The 24,474-nt window shown below is 42.7% G+C and overlaps 4 protein-coding genes across 5 annotated transcripts; 2 read left to right on the top strand and 2 right to left on the bottom strand.

Moving 5' to 3' along the window:
* Positions 1 to 5,561: 5,561 nt before the first annotated feature.
* Positions 5,562 to 6,338, bottom strand: LOC6580763. The gene is made up of 3 exons (XM_002006530.4): positions 6,228 to 6,338; positions 6,079 to 6,174; positions 5,562 to 5,990 (listed from the first exon to the last, which is right to left on the bottom strand). Exons 1-3 carry the CDS (start codon positions 6,277 to 6,279, stop codon positions 5,839 to 5,841), a joined length of 300 nt encoding a protein of 99 aa, XP_002006566.2. The 5' UTR covers positions 6,280 to 6,338; the 3' UTR covers positions 5,562 to 5,838.
* A 10,464-nt stretch (positions 6,339 to 16,802) lies between these two features.
* On the top strand, positions 16,803 to 17,769 carry LOC26528166 (mitochondrial cardiolipin hydrolase). The gene is made up of 2 exons (XM_015164400.3): positions 16,803 to 16,910; positions 16,972 to 17,769. The coding sequence occupies exons 1-2, from the start codon at positions 16,900 to 16,902 to the stop codon at positions 17,747 to 17,749; spliced, it is 789 nt and encodes a 262-aa protein (XP_015019886.1). The 5' UTR covers positions 16,803 to 16,899; the 3' UTR covers positions 17,750 to 17,769.
* Positions 17,770 to 21,925: 4,156 nt separating this feature from the next.
* On the top strand, positions 21,926 to 23,616 carry LOC6580764. 2 transcript variants are annotated; one of them, XM_032730365.2, is made up of 4 exons: positions 22,309 to 22,397; positions 22,482 to 22,879; positions 22,942 to 23,249; positions 23,314 to 23,616. In XM_032730365.2, the coding sequence occupies exons 1-4, from the start codon at positions 22,395 to 22,397 to the stop codon at positions 23,562 to 23,564; spliced, it is 960 nt and encodes a 319-aa protein (XP_032586256.2). In that variant the 5' UTR covers positions 22,309 to 22,394; the 3' UTR covers positions 23,565 to 23,616. The 2 variants fall into 2 exon arrangements, 1 of the variants encoding a protein (XP_032586256.2); XR_006357952.1 differs by lacking the exons at positions 22,309 to 22,397; positions 22,942 to 23,249; positions 23,314 to 23,616 and adding exons at positions 21,926 to 22,117; positions 22,189 to 22,254 and having other exon boundaries at positions 22,482 to 22,573.
* Positions 23,607 to 24,167, bottom strand: LOC6580766. Its single transcript, XM_002006533.4, has 3 exons — positions 23,951 to 24,167; positions 23,805 to 23,885; positions 23,607 to 23,736 (listed from the first exon to the last, which is right to left on the bottom strand). The coding sequence occupies exons 1-3, from the start codon at positions 24,039 to 24,041 to the stop codon at positions 23,708 to 23,710; spliced, it is 201 nt and encodes a 66-aa protein (XP_002006569.1). The 5' UTR covers positions 24,042 to 24,167; the 3' UTR covers positions 23,607 to 23,707.
* Positions 24,168 to 24,474: the final 307 nt, after the last annotated feature.

Below are 24,474 nucleotides of genomic sequence, written 5' to 3' on the forward strand. Positions count from 1 at the left end.
ATCTACATATTTAAACGGTCTGTGGATAATTCGTTGGCATACATATTTTATTTAAGCCCAATTGTTAGCCCACTTTACACTTTCGAGGGACCCGCTCGAGCGGGCGTTGCATGTTCGTGCATCCTGGCAGCAGTTAATGTTATGCAAATGAATTATGACCAGACTGGGGAGCAGCAGCTGTGGAGCAGCACCCTCCCCCTTCCCTCTCCCCCATCGCAAGTGTGAAACGTGCACACATTCCAGCTCACGTGAAATGCTAACCGTTAGTCGTCACATAATCCACACGTAAACGCTTGGCAAACAGTCGGCGAAAGAGAGAGAGAATGAGCGAGAGGGAGACAGTGTGTGCGTGCGTGTGTGTGTAGCATAGCTAATCATCTCGGTAAACAATTGCTTATTGATTTTGGCTCACTTGAACGGTGTTAACTGCCGGCCAAGTGCCACCGAATTATGCAACGATTCAGACACGGCCAGTGGCTGGGCCCGCTGCGATTCGAGGCTGGCGGGAAAAGTTTCTCAAAAATTCATTCAGTAGAAACAGAATTTTGTAAACTGTTTCTTTTGATTCACTTCCGGCGGGACGAGCAACGATTATGTACAGCAAAAGTTTTGCTCTCGCTCAGCGATACATTTCCGCTGCGCAGAGCGGGCGGGGCCAGGGGAGAGCCCGAAAACTTTTACCTAAATCACTTAGACCAAAAACAAGTGTCGGCATGTCGAAAAATCACGCCGAACAGACAACACAACTACAGCGCGTATTCCGAGATGCGAACACGGCGGAACTTTGGCTGGCAAAACTTTGGCAACAGTTGCCAGCAGCACTTCAAAGCGCCTACATACACACACACTCGCACACGCACATTATAGCACAATCTTGTTACGAATGCTCGAAAATAGACTTTGATGTATGCGGATATTTATTAGATCACAAAAAATGAAAGCAGGTTGTCTGCATAGTTATATCAATAAGCTTCCGGGTCTGTCATCAGCAGACATTGCATTCGACTTTAGGTTTGTCGTAGCCGTGCAGCATTTCCTCTTCTTCCCAAACTGGTATGAATACTTACTCCAAGCAATATTGTAATTAGCTTTTCTAATGAGACTATATTTTGCATTTATTTTGCCTGTGTGTGTGTTACCTAATTTATACATTTCAAATTGGAGTCATCAAGGAAATAGTTGTTCCATTTATGCCCACTATGATAAATATTATTGAAAAGAGTCCTTAATGACAATTCTAACTAATTTTAAAAATACACTTTCCATTATAATAAATTCAATCTGCATCTATGTATACCAAATTTTCATTCAATTACTTTCCCTCTGAAACACTTTGACATCAAATAAGTATGTATATTTAGTTATTTTTAATTTTTTTTTTTTTTTTTTTTTTTTTTTTTTTTTTTTTTCAATTAAATGTTTTGGTGTATACTACCTCAAATTTACAATTATTCAAATGATTACTCTTCTTTTTATTTATTATTTATAATGATTATAATAAATTTGATATAATGCAAATTTTACACACTATTTAGTCTAAAGGTTTAAATATATTACAATATTTTTAATGGTTTTCTCTTTGCAATAAAATTTTTCCCAATTTCATTCTTTTCCGAAACTCCTGGATGTATCATAAAAACTAATTTATCGTAGCAGAAGAGAGAATAAACTCTGAACTCTGAAATGTATTTCATAATTCAATGTGAATAACTAAATATCACGTTTCCAGGACGAATCGATTAGATCTCAGGCACAGCAAAATTTAAATTATAATTGAAACTGAATGCCAAAAATAACAAACACTATCCTACATCTGAGTGTTCTACTTATAATATGTATATATATATATATATATATATATATATATATATATATATATTTGTATTTGAGTTACATATTAAAATACATTATTAGTTCTTGTGCATCATGTTCCAGTTTTGTAGGTCTGCTAGCAGCTGGAATTCATTTGGGAGGAGCAAATTAAACTGATGTTACTATTACAAGCAGCTTATGGGGGTGGCAGCTCCCCATACAGGAGTCCCCATCACGCTCAGCTCGAGTGTGGGGCGCAGGGCAGGGGTAATGCAACGACGACTGGGAATTACCACAGAAGTTGTTGTGCTGCTCTTTGAGGGGAATGACGTTGTACAACGTGCTGCGGCTCAAACGTGTTAGACAATGGCACCAAATCGAGCAAGGTGAAGCCATTGCCAACTGCACAGTCGCTTGGAGCCGGTGTGTCGTTGCTACACAGAAGTCGTTATGGTTGTTGCTGGAGCAGCAATGCTTTGTTGCAGGACACCATGGCGATCGACAACGCGTTGCCGTTGCCATGTTGTCGCTGAGCACCGCCGTCGAGATCATCCTGTCCGAGCCCACTTTGGCGGGGCTCTTCGCTGTGAAGCAGCCATGCCAAAAGGAGGAGACGTCCTTGTTAAGCAGCAGTCCTTGCGTGCCTCGGCAGGCGTCCTCTGCGCAGCTGAAACAAGGACTTGCTTGTTGCATAAAAGGCGACTGGAAATGAAATGAAAACAACGCGCAGAGCACAGCAGCCCTAATGACAATTGAGTGGAAGACAACAGCTCAGAACTAATCCGATATTCATTTGTCATTCCCCCAATGTTGTCCTTGCCGTGCATAAATTGACAACATGCTCTAAGTTACTTACTTATTAAGGCTGTTCCGACTTTCAGTTTCATTGAAAATTCCGTCAGCTTTGCCTCGAGCCTCTGCTGTAATCCGCTGAAGTTGTTGGCCCAGAGCCGAGACTATATCTGCCGTATTGCCAACGAATTTAAGTTGTATCTCAAATATTTATTTGGCGGAACAGACCTCACACGTACATATATAAATATATGTATGTATGTGTATATTGCAGCCTCCTTCCGGGCCAATAATTAAGCCTATGGCAAGTGAAGTGCATATCAAACACGTTCGCGCGCATTTGGCTGCGTCTCAAGAGGCGACACGCCCCCCACCCCTCCCCCAGATCAAGCTCTTCAGGCGGCGAGAAAAAACCCTTCTACACGTTCGCTGCTGATTCTGTTGTTGATGATTTTCTTGTTTGTTTGTTTGTTTGCTTGCTGCAAGACGCCTTGACAATGGCGAGTCCGTCACGGCCACGTCCTTAGCCAGCCACGCCCACCAGGTGAGGCACGTGTGTGTGCCAGACACAAAGCCAAATGACAAATGACTCTCGAGTGCAGCTGTGCAGAAAGTCAAAAGGTGTTACGTGAAGCAATTGCACGAGCCACCCCACTCCCCCCTCACCAAGATGCAGGCAAATATTTAAAAATATTGAGTGCATTCCGGAGTCAGGAGTCATTTCCTGCTCGGATGTAATATGGAAATATTGCTTGGCAAAAGCATAATCCAAATATTTTCCAATATTTGTCAAATATTTTGAGTGTGACCGCATGCAAGATGAAGCTTTATTTATTCCCCCCAGCAAGAGTAAAACAAATTGTTCCCTGCACTTAAATGAGTGCTAAATAATTCAAATGCCTTTATTCCGGGCAGACTGTGGGAACATAACGGGGAGTGCGGGCTCCATGGGTGTCACGTATTGTCAGCATTCGTCGATTTCGCAAGACCCAGCTAAGCTCTTCGGGTGGCCTTTTTCTATGGCACGCTGTTGAAAGTTTCAGCCGCACCAAATCAAATGTCGATTATCGCCTAGTTAGTTGCACTCCCGGGCAACTCGAGGGCGCAGTTTCAGTGCCCGAAAACTCTTCACATTAGCAGCGGGCAAAATGGCGCCTGGCACCGAATGTGCGTTTCCGCTTCCGCTTCCGTTTCCATTTCCGACGCCATCTTCCACTCGCAAAGGTGCCCAGCCCAGCTCAGTCCCGCTATCTCTCTCTCTCTCTCTCTCTGTCTCTCTGCCTCTATCTCTATCTGCGGCGCAGCCCCCTGCGATGGCACCAAACGTCACATCGACTGCCTCTCATTATCGGCGTGTTTGTTTTATGAAGGTCGTTTCCAACAGCCCCCCAAAATGGCACAAAAGGATTCAGAGCACGCACGCACAGACCCAGCTCTTCCCCTCTCTCTCACTCTCCCTCTCTCTCTATCTTTCTCTGCCCCACTTCTAGTCAAAGTGCTCACACTTTCTTGTCGTTGTCATCATTCTCACCATTTTCGCTGCTTTCCATTGTTATCACCCGCCCTATTCGGCTCCATCTGCTTACGAGTCTTTGCTTTATGACACTTTTGTCCAGCGAAGCTATGGCTCAAGTTGCTGCTTCTTCTCCTTCTCCATCTCGTTGGCCTCTTTGCCCGCTCATCTTGGTGATATCTTTTCAAAATCAAACATTTCGCTTGTCCGGCAAACCAAAAATTTGTCTTTGCTTTACAAAGTGCTAATAGGGCAGCTGTCAGTGGATGTGGATGAGCCCCAAGCTCATCATAATTGCGTATGACAACAGCCAGAGCGGATCTGACAACAACTTCAGGGTGGCTTCCGCCCTGTTGTCCTTGTTGGATTGGGCTGCCGGTCTTGGGGGAGCACATTAAATTATGGCGCATTATTGACAGTTTATCAAATTGATTTAACAAAGCGTATTGTTGTTGTTATTGCTGCTTGTTGGTTACTTTGTAGGTTACCCCCAAGCACAGTCCCCCCGCCCCACCCCTCCCATCTGAGAAGGCTCGGTGCGTGCTCTTCTCGTGTATTTTAAGCATCCTTAAGTGGTCATGATAAATGTTATGGCTCTTTCTCTAGTGTGCGCCACTCCATTCACTCCTAGTCTAGTCCTTCTCCCGCTTGGCTTTGTGCTCTCTCTCTCTCTCTCTCTCTCTCTCTCTATTACCCTACATGTGTGTGTGTGTGTGAATTTATGTAATGCGCAAAGTTAAAGCATACTTTTTGGCTGTTTGCTTAATGTTTTTGCTGCCGTTGCTCTGCAAAATTTAGTTAATTTTAGTTTGTTTGTACGACAAAGTGCGTTAAATTGTCTGTTGTTTTATTAATTTAAACAAAAGCTGCCAAAAAAGTTTGCCAAACTTTCTGGCGTTGCACAAACAAACAAACCCTGCCAGCAGGCATTAGCTCTTCCGGCTTGTTTGACGTGCTGGCTGGCATGATTTGTGCCCGAGATAATAGAATTGGTTAGCTGTTGACTGGCGACGCTACTTGCTCGCCCATTAGTCCATATAATATTCAAAATTTCAAAATTACATAAGACCCAACGGAGTTGTAGCTCTTCCACTCGGCTCAGCTCAACTCTTTCATCAAGAGGGGGACTTTAACTTGCCAACTTTTTTTTTGGGGGAGCTGGCTTTTAATTTTTGTTACTCTGTGCTTTCCTCTCCAAATTAAGCCAGTTAGGCAGCGGAAGTCGTGTTAGCTCACCCTCGCACCCGGCTTTCATTGTGAATTTGCATAAAAGACGCTATTTTCGTGTTGCCAAAGGAATGAAAGGCCAGCCCCAAAATGTATGTATATTCTACTTCACTCTAGCTGCTGCCGTAATAAAATATTTTTTGGCCCAAAGCGCAAAAAGCAAGCGAAATTGAAAAGAGAAACTGAACAGTGCAAAACGCAAAGACGAAAACACACAGAAAGGGAAACAGCAGCACATGCTGATTTTTTACTCCGTGTGTTTCTCTTTCTCTCTCTTTGTGTGTGTGTGTGTGTTTGTGTGTGTGGAATTAAGTTTACGGAAACGGAAATGGAAGCTGCACGTCGCCATATTGCCTTGAAGCTGATCGCCAGCAGCTGCTGCTCCTCCTCTTCCTCCGCTGCCTTTTGTCGTCCTCGGCTTATTTATTTTGTTTTCGCATTGTGCTGCCGCTGCTGTGACCTTCCCGGCGCTTCCGTGCCAAAATCCCCAGTCCTCAGGTGCTGCTCACCTCGCTGACCTGTGTTAGCAGCATGCTCTGCTGCTCCAGCTCCGACTGCTCCTCCGACAGCTCCGACTCATCCGCTGTCGCTCTTCGCGGCGCGGGCTTCAGCAGTTCCCAATAATTGCAGCAGTAGATGAATGCACCTGCGCCAAGGAAATAGAAAGAGAGTGAGAGAGAGTGAGCTTCATCCCTTAAGCCAAGTCCTTGCAACTTGCACTGCGAACAACTCACTTATGCAACTGAGCAGCAGCCACGTAACGGTCGCAATGGCCACCATGAACGTGTACCTCGAGTTGTTCTCCGCTGAGGAGCTGCTTGTGGTGTTTGCTGCGGGGATTATCTGTTAGCTCTGCCCTTTACCTATGCACCATATTTACCACCTTTGATTTGCTCTGTTAGATTTGCGTAATCGTAACTTGTTTGACTAGCCATTGCTGACTCTGTTCGAGCTGCCTCTGACGACTGTTTAGCTGTGGACTCTATAGACTAGAAAGCGCTCAACGGTAGCTTAGTCTCGAAACTGCCTCTACATTGTTCCGATGGCATATGTTTCTTTATCAAACAAATGTGAAAGCTCTAACCGAGTTGCCCGAATATGAGATACCCTGAGCCACGTATGAACATCATTATTCAATATATGTACATTGCTTAATCTAGCATAAAGATTCAGCATAAGATAATATAATTTCAGAGGTTGCATTTCTTCCACTCAAATTTCATTTATGTAAGAAATAGAAACGTAAAAAGAAACTCGTTACAAATCCGGCGTGGAATCCAGGACTTATGCGTATGATATCCAAAGTTCATTGCATAATTTTAATTTTTTTTTTCTTTATGGAAATACCTTGAAAACTCTAAATCAGGCATAAAGATATAGCATAAGATAATATAATTTATGAGCTTATAATTTGCCCGTTAAATTTCATTTCTGAAGAAATGAAATATGCAACATTGTTAGATTCTGATCTCAAAGATATGCCAGGAATAAGTTAATAAAGGGACCTACAAACATCTGGAGCTCTGAGATCGATAGATCCTCTACTTGATTATTCTAATTAGTGGCATATCTTGCCTCATCTTCTGCCTGTTACATGTAGTTTAACAAAACCAATGCACCCCTATTTGCCAATTTTCAATGAGTTTAGGGTATTTCAAGAACAGCTTACAGCTGCTTAGTTATATACTCTTGATACCAGGTTATTGAATACCCCACTCGTTCTCTCTCTCTCTCTCTCTCTCTCTCTCTCTCTCTCATTCCCTCTCTCTCACTCCCTAGCTCACTCACTCATCACTAACTTCAATTGTTTTGTAGCTGTTATGGAAGGCGTTACTGTTTATCATTTGCCGCATTGCATGACTGGGGCTCATATATCAATATCGCTGCTGTATGGCAGCCCACTTGGAGTTCGTATTTATAGAGAAAACCAAACAATAACATTGACGAAATTATTGCCGGCGCCCCAAAGGAATTCGTACAACGTCATCGAGACGTCGAGCATTTGCAATTTTTCGTGTCCTGTGGCTTGCGTGAGACTTCAATTTGTGGGTGGGGCCGGGACTGCCGCTGGGGCTGGGGCAACGCCCACACTAATTACGAGCGGAGGCCCGGCCCGGGCTCCATGGCTGCTCAGCCAACAGCTGCTCTAATTGAATTCAACAAATAACCGACAGGTCGTCGCTTGAGAAGTCGGGAAGACTAGAAGCAGCTGCTCCACGTATGTCGAGCATCATCCGTTTGCCAGCTGCTTGCAATATCCTGCGGATGTGGTCGTGGTTTCTCGTCTGTGTGGCTAAAGCATCTAAGCCGGAGCCCTTCAGCAGACAACAGAAAGCAAACTAAGAACGCTTCAGCTCTGCACAGAGCGTGGTTTGAAAGATGTTTGGTTTGAGTGCAGCATATATACATATACAATATATAAACTTATAAACTGTGTTCAAATGGCTCCACGTCATCCACGTCTTGAATAAACTTGCCAAGGCTTAATTCGTAATTCGTAATTCGTAATTCGCTTGAATAGCTGTTGAGCAACAGCTGCCATTTAAATCACATAATTATGCTGCCAATTTTCAGCTTAGAGCCGAGTGCCACTTGAAGCCTGAAAGCAACCTGGCATAGTTCCAATATGCAAAGGGTTTCCTCTCAGTCAGCCCGCTGCAATGGGGCATGCGAGTCTGTGTGCGTGTGTGTGTGTGTGTGTGTGCATGTATAGCCTTATAGGCGCATCCTTTTCATCTCTTCTCTTTGGACGCGCAGAGCTCAAAGCTGAGCGCACTATGTACTGCGGGCTGATCTCTCTGAGTAAGCATTTATCTGTTTGAATCCGCTGCGCTCGCCTTCTGACGTAATAAAATTAAATATTTAAGCTTGCAACGACTGAATGGGCCACTCCACACGCACACACACACACCCATACATACGGAGAGAAAGCGAGCTCACAGCGAAAAGGGAAGCGCAGAGGATTTGGCGTTGGTTTTTATGTGAAAGCGCAACATGCAGAGAGACAAAAACAAGTTGGAATGCTTTGAAAGTCGCCATGGGACTGGGCTGTGGGGTATTCTGTGGTCTCCTGTGATATCCAGTGGTATCCAGTGGCATCCTGTGGCATCCTGAGCCAAAGCTCTACGCTGACCTAGTTCGTAATCTAACGAGATCCTTTATTTGCAGCTTGTTAACAACAGATAAATATTCCGCATTTCGCTAGCTTCGATTTCGGCATACCCCTTCGCTGCGTTATGCACAGGGTAGAGACGAAGCGAACTTAACTTTGTGCCATGTTTCATAACACGATACGGCTGTCTTTGCAGCTGCTGTAACTGCGCCAGTGCCATCCATTGCGTGCAGCAGGATTAGGATTAGGCCCAGTCCCTGTCCCAGTCCCAGTCGCTGTCCCTGGCCAGAGCACAGCTTGCAACTGTGGCGGATTTTGGGATGCTTTTGGCCTCAACACTTAACACAGCAGCACCAACAAGGCCAGCACCACCAACAGCAACAGCAGTAGCCGCGAGTGGAACAGAGAAAGGATTTGGCGACAACTTCGTCAGGCAGACAGGCACAGCTTTTGTGCTCTGCCACCTGCACGTTTCGCCCTGGTTCGGAACGTGCTGACGCCTCACAAAAGTTGGCATTTTCCCCGAATATTGCTGTCAAAATCAAAATTTATTTGGCAGTGCATTCGATTTTGGCAATTTAGCTGCTCAAAAAACGAACAGAATAAAATAAAAATGGAAATAGAAACAGGAAATAAAAAACGACTACACAGACCCAAGTGTCGAGCGCTACGTGAGAGGCTTTGGTTAGTTCAGGCAAGGATTTTCCATTCTTCTCAGTTTTTTTTTTTTTTTTTCTTAAAAATGTGAAAATAAAGTAAACTATTGCTGCTGCATTTAGCATGTTTCGCTTTAAGATGGAGGCAAAAAATTGGAATTTCTACGGAAAACTTGACGAGCTCTTGAGCATCCCAGCAATTTTTTTTATTTAGCTACGCCAATGGAAAACTGAAGAAGAAATGCCAATAAAGTTTAACTACTCTAATTTTCCATACCTTAATTGAGATTTAATAAGAAAGTGCAGCCAGCAAGCTTCTCTGTCTCTCTCTCAGCGCGTCCTGTGAAATTGTTTCTAAAAAAAAGAGGGAAAGAGGATGGAAATAATAATAAGGAAGCCATATAAAAGCGAATAAGAAAACGAACGCAAATTACAAAAGCGCCAAACTACATAAATATCAGACGCATTCGAGCGGCAATGCAACAATTTTTAATTACCATTTAGGCGCTTGAACGAGCACAACACAATCCAGTGAAAAATAAAAAACAACTGAACAAGAAAGAGGACTCCAAGAAAAAAATGTACTGAAAATCGCCGAAATCGCTGGAAGCGCTTTACAGGCCCATTTGGCTCTGTGCTGCGGCTCCGGCTCCTGCTACTGCTGCTCCGACTCCTGCTGCTGCTTGCTGCTGTATTTTTTAGGCATTAAAAAATTAAAAAGCACACAAAAAAAAAACAGACAGAAATAAGGACGAACGAAAAAGAGAAAAAAACACAGAAGACGAAAAAAAAGCGCTGGGGAAATTAAGTCAATGTCCTGCGGGGTCAGTTGCGTTTGGATAAATGTAATTAACCTTCAGGATAAGCATTGAGTTGGGTCTTTGATAATGAAAGGCAAATGCCGAGAGAAAGAGAGAGACAGAGTGTCAGAGAGAGACAGACAGAAGAGAAGAGTGCGAGACAGAATGTCAGTAAGTGCGATTTAAAATACTTCAAACAGAAGTCAAACTCTTCAGATAAGTATGTAAATAAGCGACGAATTAAAAACAAAATTTGTAAATCTGTATCTTGTTTTATTACTCATTCTATATTGATAGCTATATTGATTGATTTTTGTAAGATATGAATAAATTAAAGATGTAAAACTAAGCAAACAGAGCACAAAATAAAATGCTTAAAAATAATTAGGAAAATATAAGTAGAATTAAGAGCTATTTAATAATGTTTCTTGTTTTATTACTCATGCTATGCTTTCATTAATTTTATAAGATATTAATAACCATACGTAGTATGGAGGTAAATATCGAATAAAAAAATCTCTAAATATGCTTCTCAATTTATTCCTATTTTTTAATAATATGCAATCATTATTATTTTGTATAAAATGTCAATTGAGTCTTCATTGAATGGAAACAGATAGAAGGATAAAGGCTTCTTTTTTTTTTTTTTTATTACTATTTAAAATATAAGCAAGGATTATTCGTATTATAATATTAACAAAATGAATAGGAGAATGGGAAGTACACAGAGCAAAGACAGACAGAATGAAAGCTCTGATTTAAGTAAAAGTAGAATTTATTTAAATGTGATTCTTGCCTACAACTTTATATAATAATATGCAATGCTTATTTATATTATATTTCTATAAATCAAATTCATTGAATGGGAATAGAAAGTAAACTAACTGTATCTTTTTTTACTACTATTTCGATAATCTTATCGAAATATATTAAGCAAGGACAGTCCGATAAAAATCTCAATTAAATTGTCGCAAGATTCGGCCTGTCGAGTTAGAGAGAACATAGAATAATATATCAGTGGCTTACGTTGCGACTTTAAGGACACTTTGATGTATTTGCAAATGGTTAATACTTAATCAGTTGGGCGGTGCGGGGGTGGGCTGTGTGCTCGTTCTGGCTGGGATATTCATTACCGTATAGAGCAGACCACATCATTAGGGCAGTCAGTCGCCTTGCGAATTAATTACAATGAGGCGAAGGTGTAAAACTCAATGGCGGGCAGGGAACATCATTGACAAGCTGCAGAGGCTGCCCAGCACAATGGAAGCTTAGTTGTAATTACCTTTGGTCAGACGCACACACACGCACGCACACACACACATTTGAGGCACACACACGCACATAATTAACTCGATAATGAGGGCAAACTTGTAGTCGAAGCCGGAGTTGGCCCAGGTTGTCGCAAAGGCGCAAAATGCTTCATGTAATGGTGTGTTTGCCCTGTTGTTGTTGTTGTTGTTGTTGTTGTTGTTGTTGTAGCTGTGGTTGGCTGTGGCGCGGCTACCGTCTCTGTTGCGCTTTGTTTGCCATGATAATGACTTCCGGTTCGCCAGCAAAATGACAGCCGGAATTCGTAATTGCTTTTAAGCGTTTCAGGCCTGCTCTCAATTGGGGCCCCTTTGATTTGCAATTTGCAATTTACTGAAAGCAAAAAACAGCCAAATGAAAGAAAAGGCACAAAGAGACACAGCAAAGCCCGGCCACAATATTGCCTGGCTTATGGTTAAAAGTTACCTCATCCCATTTACTTTCAAGTCTGTGCCGTAATTCTTACGCATTTGAGCCCTCTGCGAGCCCGGCCCAAGTGCGAGGTGTGAACAACCCGGTAGCTATGCGGCAAATTGCATTTGACTTGCAACGAGGACAGCAGCTGCCAGCCGAAAGGTGTTATTATGCAAATCCGAGCCAAGCTGGGGAATGTTTGGACTGTGTTTCGATATAGGCTACAACTGCTAACATTTCCCCAGCAATTCCAAGGCAATGGCAATTTATGCATTGCTCCACATGCAACTCGGACACCTGGAGCGAATTTGTTTGTTTGCCAATTGATGCCTGCAACAATTGTGCAATTATTTCTTTTGTTTTCATTCCACCCCATTTCCACTCCATTCGCAGTCAAAGAAACGCGGTTAAATGCTAATTAATAGGGGAGCCCACTGCCAAAAGTTTTAACACTGACAAATGAGTCGAGCTCTGGGATTGGGACTGGAGCTGGCAATGGGAGAGGGCTCTTTAAGGCGCAGCTGAAACTTCTTTAACGTGGCTTAAATATTAATAGCGCATTACGTATACGCCGCGTGCGACGCCTCCAGTTGAGGCTGCTCGACTGGCCGCTGGGAATCCAGTGCTCTTAAATTTAGATCAAATATATTGAATATGCTTTGGCTGCTCGGGTCCCGTTTCGACGCGCTGGTTTAATATTTATAGACAACGTCCCAGCGGTCAACGGCTTTTGTGTCCATTTGTAAATTTTAAGCACGCAAAAGGTTCGCATATTAAATGTTAACTAACATTATCTTGGCGCCTCTGCAGCATTATAATTTATGGGGCAATCAGGCGAGCAGGAAGCAGGAGGCTCCAAGGCCCGAGCGAATGACAAATCTAGTTAAAGTTTCGAGGACAAACTAGATCCCAAACTCGTTGTACGATTCGTTTCATTAATCCGCCTCTTCACTAGTTTCTGTAGTTTATTGAATTCATAATTCTTTCTGGCATTTCCTTTCACACGGCGCACAGCTTTTAATGCTCTTCTTTATGCTGAAATTGTCAAACACGATTCCCTCTTTTTTTTTATTGAGCTTTGCAGTGCTTATTACAAATTAATTACATTCTCTTTCATTTTTTATGCACACTCGAAAGAGCGCATCTCTATGCACTCCATCCTGATCCCAACGCGTGTGCCGCTTGCTCAATTGCAACCACAGCAGTCATGGAAGGCGGGTGTTAGATGAGAGGAGGCGAGGCGAGGCGAGACGAGGCGGTCGTGTAAAGCTGACAGGTTTGCATATTTCATACTGGCTACGCATAAGTGACACTTGTCAAAACACATTTTCCACACCTGCCCCTCTCCCTGCTCACCCTCTCTTACTCTATCTCTCTCGCTTTAGCCCTCAGTATAGCTTGAGGGGGCAAAAAAAAAAATACATATTTCAAGTGCGGCACTTCATGTGCGTCAAACTGAGATCCATGCGTGTGTGTGGGTGTTAGACAGAGCTGCATAGGATGCATCATGGGGTCGAACAGAAAAAGTCCTCGAGTCGAAAGCCCTTGAGTTGTTTTGCAACATTTGAACACGTCAAGTTTTTAAGGTCAGCATGTCGCTGGCAGCCAGACAGCCGCAGACTAGCGCCAGACCGCAATATAAGTTACAGTTGCCTTCTCTTTTCTTGTTTTTTTTTTTGTCGGACGTTTTATATCGTTTACTTATGCACTGAGGCCAGTTCGATGACTCCACTCGAGGAGCTCATTTCAATTGGCCAACCACGGGCGAGCAGCTTAAAGCTGTTCAAACTTTCTCTTGAAGTGCTTCATTTGCCAAAAGTAATTCATTACAATTGCATTTTCGGCCAGTGGAAAAAGTTCGTTGCGCGGGCAGTTGCCGAGTGCCGAGTGCACTTCAATTGTTTTTTGCCTGCGGCTAATGGAACAGAGTGGATGCGCAGCGGGGCTATAATAGAAATGAATGAATTATTCGTAAGAAGCTTGAATACTCTTACCTTCAAATTAACGATATTGTTTCTGTTTCCATTCGTTCCCCCGAATTATTAGCTGTGCTTTAGCTTCATACTTTCGATAACACGATAGAATCTATATCAACTAATTCACATTTTATACTCATTAATTTAATTTAATTTATTAAATAAAGTGATAAGTTAATTTAATTTATTAAATAAAGTAATATATAACATTCTTATTTCTCTTTGTCTCTAATGCTTGAGAAAATGATAAAGTTCGATGAATCGTCGAGCTAAACTTTTAGCTGTGCTTTAGCTTCACACTTTCGATAACTCGCTCGTATTAATGCCGAAATGATTTCAATATTTTATTTTGTTATATTAATTTTAGCTTTATTTAATTTTATATTAATTAATATATATTCATTATTATGAAATTAATTCATATTCATGATTTAATTTCATATTAGCTATGCTTTGAGGTTATCGAAAACTCAATATTAAAATGCTTTCATTATTTCTTGTTTGTTTATTTTTTAAATCTAGATCTATTCAACTTTGTATTTATAATACAAATACATAGCTTTGCTTAATAACCTTAGATGATCTTTGGCTTTTAAATTTAAAGACTTTCAGCTCCAACTTTTAGTATTATTCGCATCATCACATTTTCGATAACATGCTGAAACTAATATTAACATGTTTTCAGTATTTACCATTTTTCTATATTTTTTAAGCATATCTATATCATATTGCAACTCATGTCCTTTCATTTTTTCTTTAATTAATTCATTTGGATGCACACATAAATATTATAGCTTCGCTTGCCAGTACATGTCTTATCGAAGTGAAGAGCCATGATTGAGTTTCCATTTATTCCACTTTGGTTTTCGGATGTGCTTTAGCATCACATTTTCGATAACACGCAACGGCCTATATCAAATAGATGTAAATACTTCGCATATTCCTATATTATTGTTAACTTTATTCAGCTTTTTTTTAAGCTCTCCTATCTGGCATATTTTTATTTCCACCTTTCATCCCATACATCTTCTAGATACGCCTATTGTTTCGATACCCCAGATTTTTGTCGGGCTGCTCTTTGGCTCTTAAGTTATGGGCCATGTTTACTCCTGGGGCAGAAGCAGCTTTATGCGTGTATTTCTACTTCCTCCATCTCCTATTATTATTTTTTTATTTATGTGTGGATGTGGGTGGGAGTGTGTTTGTGGCAAACACTTTTTCGTAAAATTTTCTTGAAAGAATGTTAGACAAACCGCTTTGTTGGCAACAATTTGGGTTAAAACTTAAGTATTTTGCTGCGAGCTGCCGCATTGCCCCGACGGCATCCGCCCCCAGTCTGGCTCTTAAATTCTTTGGCACTGCAGTGCTTTGGCTAAAACCATCTAACCAGCAAGTGGAAATAGTGGGGGTGAAGAGCGAGTTAAGGCAAAGGGGCAAAAAAGCCAAAGCAAAAAGTAAAAATAGAAAGCGAATGAAGAAAAGAATAACAACGAGAAAAGCAACAAAGTTTTCTTCTTTTTTTCTGTGAACGCTAAAGCTGACTGTTTGCATTTAGTTGATGCTTTGTGCTTTCCCCTTTTTCCCATGTACTTTGCACAGCTAAAGGACACAAATTGTCCTTTGCTCCTATGGGCTTGTGCGCAGCGCGAAATTGGTGAAATCTACTTTCACTTGTAGCCCAGAAAATGAAAAGTATTTTAAAGAGCAAGCTAAGCCCGGCCGCTCGCTCCAGAAAAATAATTAACATCTATTAGAAAATGTGTGGCTTGGCAAGTTTTTCGTATGGCATCTGGAGCAACGTGTCTGCTAATTTAATTGAAAGTTTGATCAAGTTTAACTAAAACTTTGGATATGCCGCACTGCCGAGGCCACATCAAAGCGTGAAGAACCAACCAAAGTTGTTCCAATTATATACATTCAAAAGAACCCAGACCCAGACCCAGGCCTGAGCCCAAACACTAACCCAAACCCAGGACCGAAAGGCACATAAGTGTGAGCCAGTCTCTTTAGCCATAAGTATATAAATATGTTTGTTCACTTCTGGGGGCAGCTTTATTGGTATCTGAGCAGAGCGTAACTTAACTAATTTTAAAGTTTCTGAAATGAGATCTGCGAGTGTGTGGGACTCGCTCGGTGCTCTGTCTCTGTCTGTATCTGTGTCTGGGTCTGCGTAAAGTTTTCAGAGCAACTGATTTGGCACTGCCATCGCCTGAAATTAGTTGCAATTTTCGGCATCTGGGGAAAATCGTGCCATTTGGCTGCAGCAGCAATGGGAAAAGCAGGAAATTGTCTACAGCAGCTTGCGGTATGCAGTCATCACCATCACCATCATCATCACCATTATCATCATCATCATCATCTGATCCAAAAATGTCACTTTTGAAGTTTGAAGAGGGTTTTCGTAAAAGCCAACGCATCCCATGAAAATATCTAGTTAATGCATTTGCATTTGCTGAATTTCCAAAATCAATTTCAGTTTTGATTTGTTTAGTTTTTCTAATTATTTCGTTTCATTCCATTGTTTCCGTGTGCCTTATATTTGTAAGCTGCAGCCCGAGGAAATTGAATTATCGATATCATTGACTCGTCTCGTTTTATTAACATCGTTTCATTTGGAATTGGGTGGTTGAGCGGTAAAGAAGTTTGGTCTGTCGTCACTTAAAAAGAAAATGGAGGTTATTGATATTGAAGAACCTACTCCAGTCGTTAATACTGCCAATCCGGAATCCTCTGGCACTGCGATCCTGCTGAAAGTAAAGCGCCAGAAAGCTCGCATCGTCCTCAAAGGCAACAAGGCCTGCATCTACGTGCGCTGCGACCCCCAGCAGCAGCCGGACTTCCTCGGAGTCAACGATGTGCTGTTCGAGGCGTTAGAAATTGTGCAGCTGATGATAATACTCTTCATATTCATGATTTTACTGAAAATAGCTGATATGGGATATTAAATACATCTGATTGTCAACTTATGGGCATTTGTTTAATATATGTACATAGGAAATGCTGAGGTGCTAATTGGGCAAAAGATTTCATGATTTTTGGTAGTCGTAAAATCTGCAATCGTACATACATACATATATAGAGATGTGTCTATATATGTATGTAAATTTTTTAGTCGACTCTAGAGCCACGTGTAACATGAATGTATGTATGTATATGTAAATTTAAATATATTTACATGCACATTTGTGTATGTACATATAACACCGATAACTATGACTTATCGATAACATAAGTTTGCATCCCTTCAAGCTCGCTGTTTAACGACCGCTCGACATAAATTTCGCCGACAATGTTTGCTTTGTAAGGCAATAATTATATATATTTATTTATCATCGTATATCAGGAGTATTTTCCATTTCAGCTGTATTCGGGTCTCGGTCTTGTTAAAGCGCTTGCCCAGGACGTGTTTATCTCAATTGATTCGCTGCTTGGAGTACGGCCTGTACAGGTTCTGGCTGCTGGTCTACAACGAGCCCGATGACACGGATGTGGTGCTCTTTAATGAGCTGCCCCTAAGGCATCGTCAAATCTCTCGCCACATATCGCACAATTGTCCCAAGCCGTTCTGCGAAATGTGCCGCGTGGAACGAATCGTTATGTACATGGACCGGGCGAAGGTCTCCATTGACATCGCAATGCTGACAATCTCACACAGCTCGTTCTACAGCGCCATCAATGCCGCGCGGCTGAGGGGCATTCAGGTACGCCTGATCACCGACTCGCAGATGATCTTTGCGCAGGGCTCAGTGGTGAAGCAGTTGGTGGCTGCCGGGATTCCGGCGCGCCGTTCTCCGCCGGACGTGATACTGCATAACAAGTTCTGCATCATCGATGGGGAGCAGCGCGTGTTCGAGCTGGACCAGCAGCAGCGGCGCTGGCACCACCGGCTGTGGTACCGCAGGGGCTACGTGCTGAATGGTTCGCTCAACTGGACCAAACTGGGCACTGGCAACAACTTCGAGAATGTGGTCATCACCTCCAATCGGGTCATCATCGCACTCTACGAGAACTTGTACAATGATATGTGGAAGCATTTTCCAGTTCTCGACTTGGAGGCCTTCGACTCGATACCAACGACACCGTTCGATTTTGAACAGAAAGACCTGCCTTGCAAGCAATTTGATAGAAGTCTGAACTAAAGTCACGTCTGCAACTGCAAGTCTTGTATTGTTATTATCTTGTTATTTTAATGCATTCTTGGGGGCGTCGTGTTGTTGTTTCTCCTCATCCTCCTCTTCTTTTTTTACCATTCCTCTCAGCTGCAGCAAAAAGTTTTCTTCGCAAGTTTCATTGCTGCCTCGTCTACTACTGGCACATCATGCGGGAATTGCAGCAGTTAACCAAGTTAACAAATCCACCTTCTTTTCTTTTTTCGCATTGTTTCAGAGTCTTGATTACGCTTTGGTTGCTCATAAATTTGTATTCCAGCGTAAGCAAAAAAAAAAAAAAAAAAAAAACAAAAAAAAAAAACAGCCAAGTTGCTTACTTTCTCGCAATGGCCAATATAAAGGGCAAAAACTTTTTTATTTCACCTGGGTGGTTTGGAGTGAAACTAGAGCGCTGCAATGTGCAAAGGTATTGCCAAATAAACTCATCTCTGGCTTCCCTTCGCTTACCTTTGTCCCACTATCAATTGCGCTTTATCAAATTTAAATGTTGCTCAATATAAACTTTTCTTTCAAGTTTAGCGAATATTTTCTTATAATGAAAACCTGAGGAAAAGCAAGAGGAAATTTATTGGTAATGCAGTCTCATCTAGTAATCAGGGACGGTGCAAAAAGTACCTTTAAGCTACCTCGAATAAAATATAAAATAATATATATGTATATACATGTACAACGGTACATAAAATACATACATACATATGTATGTATGTCGAATCATTAAATTATTGTGTATTGTCTAACAACACTGCGTCTTATTCTTAAAGTAGTGTTGGATTATTACTCAAATTGGCAGTCCACTAGAGTGAGACAAATAATGCCGCCTGAACCTGGTCCCTGCTTAGTCTTGAGAGCGAATGAGATGGCATGCAAGCCTCTTGTCAAAAAGCAGCGAGTGCTATTTTAGAGCAAAATAGAAGAAGCAGCTAAGAATTGTAAATCGATATAAAAAGTTAAGCAAAAGAATTGTACAAGTACAGCAGCATGGGGAACTCAGTATAGAGCGGTGCTATACAGGTATGTACATACATATAAGAATATGCAGAATGAACACCGTAAGCTCTGAAACAAATATGTTTGTATGTATGTATTTACTGCATATGTATGTATGTACTTCATATGTATGCATGTATGTATGTACTACATATGTATGTATGTATGTATGTATACATCCATCAGAATTAAAAATAATAGATAAACGGTAAGTTATTATTATTTTTTGTTAATAGCCATGGCTTTAGCTTTATTATATTTGAACAGGAAAACTCAAGATTCATCCATACATTCATCCATATCCATGTTTTCAACATCGGACAGGTTATATTTGCCATCGTCGAAGTGCTGGATAGGGAGCTGAGTGCGCTCCAGTAGATGCGGATTGAGAGCCACGATTGAGCTCCAGGGTATTTCCTTGCCCATCAGCTTCGAGTCCTCGGTCCATGCGACGGTTATGGACTGAATGTCGAACTGCTTGGAATCAACGATTGCAGCATGGACGCGCCCATCGGTACGCCCAATATTGATTTTCTCACCGATCATAAGAAATTCCATGGTTCTATATTCACAGACTCCCAGATTCACAGATCTTAATATTTATTTTATTTTTTCCTAGTATTTATTGTGTTCGTGCCGACGTGTGTTAATTTATGACTGAGTTATGAGAGTTGAGCTAGTGTAACGAGCGCCATGAGTACTTGATACGATTGAAAGTATTTTGAGCTTGTTACTGAAGCCAACTTCACTTGAATTAGCCACTCAGCAGTCGGATACTCAGTCCGTCAGTCAGTCAGTCAGTCAGTTTGACGCATTGTTCAACTGGACGAGCATTAATCAAAAAGCGCAGCTGGTGACAAATTCCGAAGACAGGTGCACCAAGTGGCCGTCGTTTCCAATTTGCCCACACCTGACTTTGAGACACAACAAAATACGAGCACATCTGGAGGGCTTAGATGCAGCTTCCGACTGACCTACGCATATGCCCACCCCCTCACCCACCGTCCCCTCTAGCTCTGTTGGCCAGACAAATTTTATGGCCAACATTTTTGGAAGAGTCGCTTGGACGCGCTCGTAAATTCGCAAGGTGAACGGTGTGTGTGTGTGTGTGTGTGTGTGTGTGTGTGAGTGGGCGTGGGCGTGGCACTTGCTTTTGATATATGGCCATCGCTGCGTTCCGGGTTAGTACTTCTCAAATTAGATTTAGGAACGGTCGCAGGCCGTGAAAGCGCTCTAGCGCTCCAGCTCTTTCGCTTTCATCTGGCCTGGCCCGGGGTCCAGCTGCCATAAAATGTGAGGTGAACCCAAAATGTTGCAATATTTACACAGCACAATTTAAAGTACACACAACATTGTAACTTACGTGCCGGGGGCATATACACACAAACACACATGTACATATATACATATACAATATGTATGTGAGCATATTGAAGCAATAATTTGCTGACGCAAAGCGATCTGCCTTCTGTCTAGACCTGATGCAGCAGCTGCGAATTGAATTGCAGCTCAATTTAATTAAAACAAAAATCAAGCGATTAAGTAAAGTTCACGCATCGGGGGATTAAACAAACATCTGTGTGTCTGTGTGTGTGCTGAGACACAAGCCAATGGCCCCCACACACACACATGCACACACATCTGCCTGTGTGTGTGTGTGTGTGCTGTGCTGTGCTGCAGCCAGTCAGGTGTAAAAACTAATTTACAGAAATTCTATAAGGGCACAATGGTCACGTTAAACCAGGCAGGCAAGACCGCAAACACTTCGGGCCCAAGGACTCAAGACCATTTGCGTACATGGCCATTAATGCAGAATGTTTTCTCTATGCCCGAAAAGTTTTCTATGGCTCTATATAGTCGTCATGCTGGACTGGGTGAATAACCTTTGGCCACGACTCCTGCTCGGCTGTGTAAATTTTGTGCCACGTCGCGGCTGAAAGGCTAAATGGAAAATTGGTTGAACAACATTTGATTTATGTACATAGTTGGTATATGCATACATATGTGTGTGTGTGTGTGTGTGTTTTTGTGTATTTGATATGAGAGCACACATCCTTTTCAGCGTTGCATAAATGTTGATTCTTGCAAGCGAATCCCCATTAAAGTCTCTCGCTCGTGTTTAAGGTATTTGCAATTTCAGTTAGTGGGTCACCATGCTGACAATGGGATTGGCCGTCGACCGCAAAATCAACAGCAGCAGCAGAAGCCACATCATCATCATCCTCATCATTGTCATCATCGCCATCGTCAATATCACTGGAGCACATAAATCTCATGGCTACAGCAATCAGAAGAGGAATCAAGAGCAGTATCTGTAACAGAAACCAGTGCCAACTTGTCAGGCTGTCGCGGGAGGGGGCGAGGGCAATAGAGGGGATAGTGGAAATGGCGACTGGCATCAAGGGCGCCATAAATGAGAATTTCCGACTCATTTCCGTTGTTTGTGTGTGGTTCATTTGTGGAACATAATGAGGCACTGTGGAAGGACAACAACAACAACAGCAACTAAATGCATAGCCAAAGCGAAACGGCCCGGAGTAGGCAATGCCACATATTCATTTAAAGCGCCTTTCACCCAATGCCCTTTTGGCCTGGCCAAATTTATGGCTGCATTTATGGTGCACCTCCAGCCGGGGGCAAGGCCCCAAGGCAACTTGACCTTTCGCCTAGCTCTACACTGCGTGGCCAACTGCAACTGCCACTACAACTGCAACTGCAATGCCAACTGCCATTTGTCAGCATTAGCACAATTAGAGCCCGCCCGCAGCCGCATCCGTGTCAAGGGCATCATAAATGGGCAAATCTCGGCTCCGTGAGATGGCCAGGTACTAGCTCCAGCACCAACACCGGCTGCCCGCAGAAGTACAATTCAATTAAACGCAGCTCGCTGCTGCCAAAGAACAATTTGTTATCTCATATGCCCGCAGGCGTGGCGCATGTTAAGATATATGCGCTCGTAAATTTTGCATTAGCTTCGAGATAGCGAAGGCTAATACAACAGGCAGCCGAATAACGTACGGCCCTGTCCCTGTGAGATTGCACCGTTATCCTGCATGGAAATATATTGACAGCACCACTGATTATCCGGGTAAGGCACACTGAGCATGGCGTTCGATTTATAGGCAGATCAAAAGTTGTACACACACACTCAGACACAGACATAGCCCCAAACAACCTACACAAACAAACAAAAAAACAAAAAAATTTAAATTAAATAAAAAAATAATAAAAAACATATACCCGAGAATACAAATATACACTGTATAAGATTGGTATATAGTAAGAGAAGACAGAGACTATGTTCCAGGACGGGCCGAATATCTCGAACTTGCGCCTCACCCATCAATTGGAGTAAGTTCATTGACCCCCACTGCCTCGGAGCTATAGTCTCAATCCCTCCTTCCCCCTTCCTTCCCCCGAAGTGTCACCCCCGATGACAGTTGCTCGGAGAGGAGCACCAACGAGTTCACGAGGGCTGTGCTCGCGCGGTGAGTAGAAATGACATCGCCGATCTATAGTCGATCTATATATGCTTTATGGGAACTGTCAATCCAGTTGTGTTTGCTAATAAATTAAAAAAGTTGATTTTTATATTTTTATAGAAAATGGAAAAGTATCTTCATAAAAGATGGTATACCTGCATTTATCGATGCCAGACTATCAGACTGCAATTTTGTTTAAATTTCTGTAAATCCATTCATTTCTCCCCCCCCAGCACCCCCTGCTTTTGGTAGACTATGTGCAGTTTCTGGCCGCTCGCAAGATACAGAAACATTGGCGCGGCTATTATGCGCGGAGTTTACTGTACAAGCGGTGGCTGGCAGCGGTCACCATACAGCGGTGGTGGCGCGGCTACTGGGTGCGCAAGAGCCACTTCGGATTCGTGGAGAACAAGCTCCAGACTATGCTCGTCGACCACTACGATCGGGCGGCGACGAAGATTCAGGCACTCTACCGCGGCTGGAGGATACGCCAGACGGTGCACGACTCGAAGGGGCTGAGCCGGCTGCAGAACTGCGCCGCCGAGGATCTGCTGAACTGTGTGGCCTCCAAGCTGCACTACATGCTGCGCACCTACCAAATACCGGGCGTCTACTCGCTGCGCAATTCACAGTAAGTCGGAGCAGGAGTAGTTAGCATTTCTGCATGCGAGTCTGACCCGCCTGATCCTACAGCTGTTTGTCGCGCGTGGAGAAGCTGCTGGCCAGCACCCAGTATCGGTTCCACAATGCACGTGTGCACAGTGACATGGCGTACCGCAAGAACGTGATGGACAAGCACCGCAAGGAGTATAAGCAGAGCAAGTTCTACACGAATGTGCCGTTCAAGGGGCCCGACTACAACCTCGCCTGCAAGCCGCACTGCAGAGAGGCATTGCACAGGACCAAGGACATCGACGGCAGGATGTTCAAGATCATAAACGACTACGAGAAGGCGCAGATGGAGGCCAAAGCCAAAATGGCGAAGTACAATCTGGCCGAGAGTGAGTTCCCATTGCATCTCTCCCCTCTCTCCATGCAGCACTCGCTAATCATCTCGACCCACAGGGAAGCGGCGCCAGCACATCAATATGGTCCTCCAGCGATGTCAGCGGGAGAAGCGCAACTTCTGTGCCGATGTGATTGCCAGCATGCGACGCTGGAGCATCTGGAATGGAACAAACTTTGCCATTGACAAGGACATCTTTCGCAACACCGAGAAGCTCGAACACTTCCTGGACGAGGCGTTCGAGATAATGGACAACCTCGTCAATTGCCACTGCAAAATGCCCGTGCACGACATTGTCTTTTGTCACTGATTCTTGTAAAATTCAGAATGCTACAAATAAACTGATGCAATATCGAATTCAACTATTTACTGTTTATTATGATAAATTTATACAATTGATCGGTCCAAAAGTCTCTATTCACTTGACGCTTCCTCCACTGAAGCCGTTTACACTCATTCAAATATGGCTCTGAAGCAATCAACTGAAATGGAATTTCATAGAGAAGTTAAGAGCTAGTTAAGTGTATTTTCGTATCTCGTATTTGCCTACCAAATATGTTGCCAAAGAAGCGTAGTAGAACAGTCATAAAAGCAGGTTTATTTGGATCCTCCCATCTCTCAGTCATGGTATCTGTGAGCATTACAAAGATATATTATATATATGCTTATGCTTATCGAATATATTTACTGTCTCACCTGGATTTGCACAGTTCAAACGCTCCGTGCCCAAATCCAAAGGAGTAGAAGTCAAGGGTGGACTCTCGGTTGTAAAACTATCTGGATCCATTGCAGCGCGCTTAACACAAAAATTTTACGCAAAAACAAAAATTTATGAAACACGACTGAACTACTTTACTTTGAACTTCACTTATTGCCAATGGGCGAATTACTGACATTTCCCACATTCCCCAGAATATAACTGTGAGGACTCGAGCAGCGACTACTACGTTCTGTGCGATGAATTCTAATTTGGCTATATATGAATATATATAGAATATATACAAATATACGTGTATGTGTAAATGTTGCATGAATTTCAGCAGTCAGTGTGTTCCGAAAATGCTTTAATTAGGCATCAAAACTTGACATTCATGTTGTGGGCGATCCGGGCGACGACATCAAAAGGCGCACAGCTGGAGAGGGAACTAATTGTAATATGCCGTCTGAGCCAACATCATCAGCACCATCATCGTCATCGTCATTAGCATCATTATCATTTC

The sequence above is a fragment of the Drosophila mojavensis genome, unplaced genomic scaffold (genome assembly GCF_018153725.1).
Source record: "Drosophila mojavensis isolate 15081-1352.22 unplaced genomic scaffold, ASM1815372v1 contig_81, whole genome shotgun sequence".
Taxonomy (NCBI): Eukaryota; Metazoa; Arthropoda; class Insecta; order Diptera; family Drosophilidae; genus Drosophila; species Drosophila mojavensis.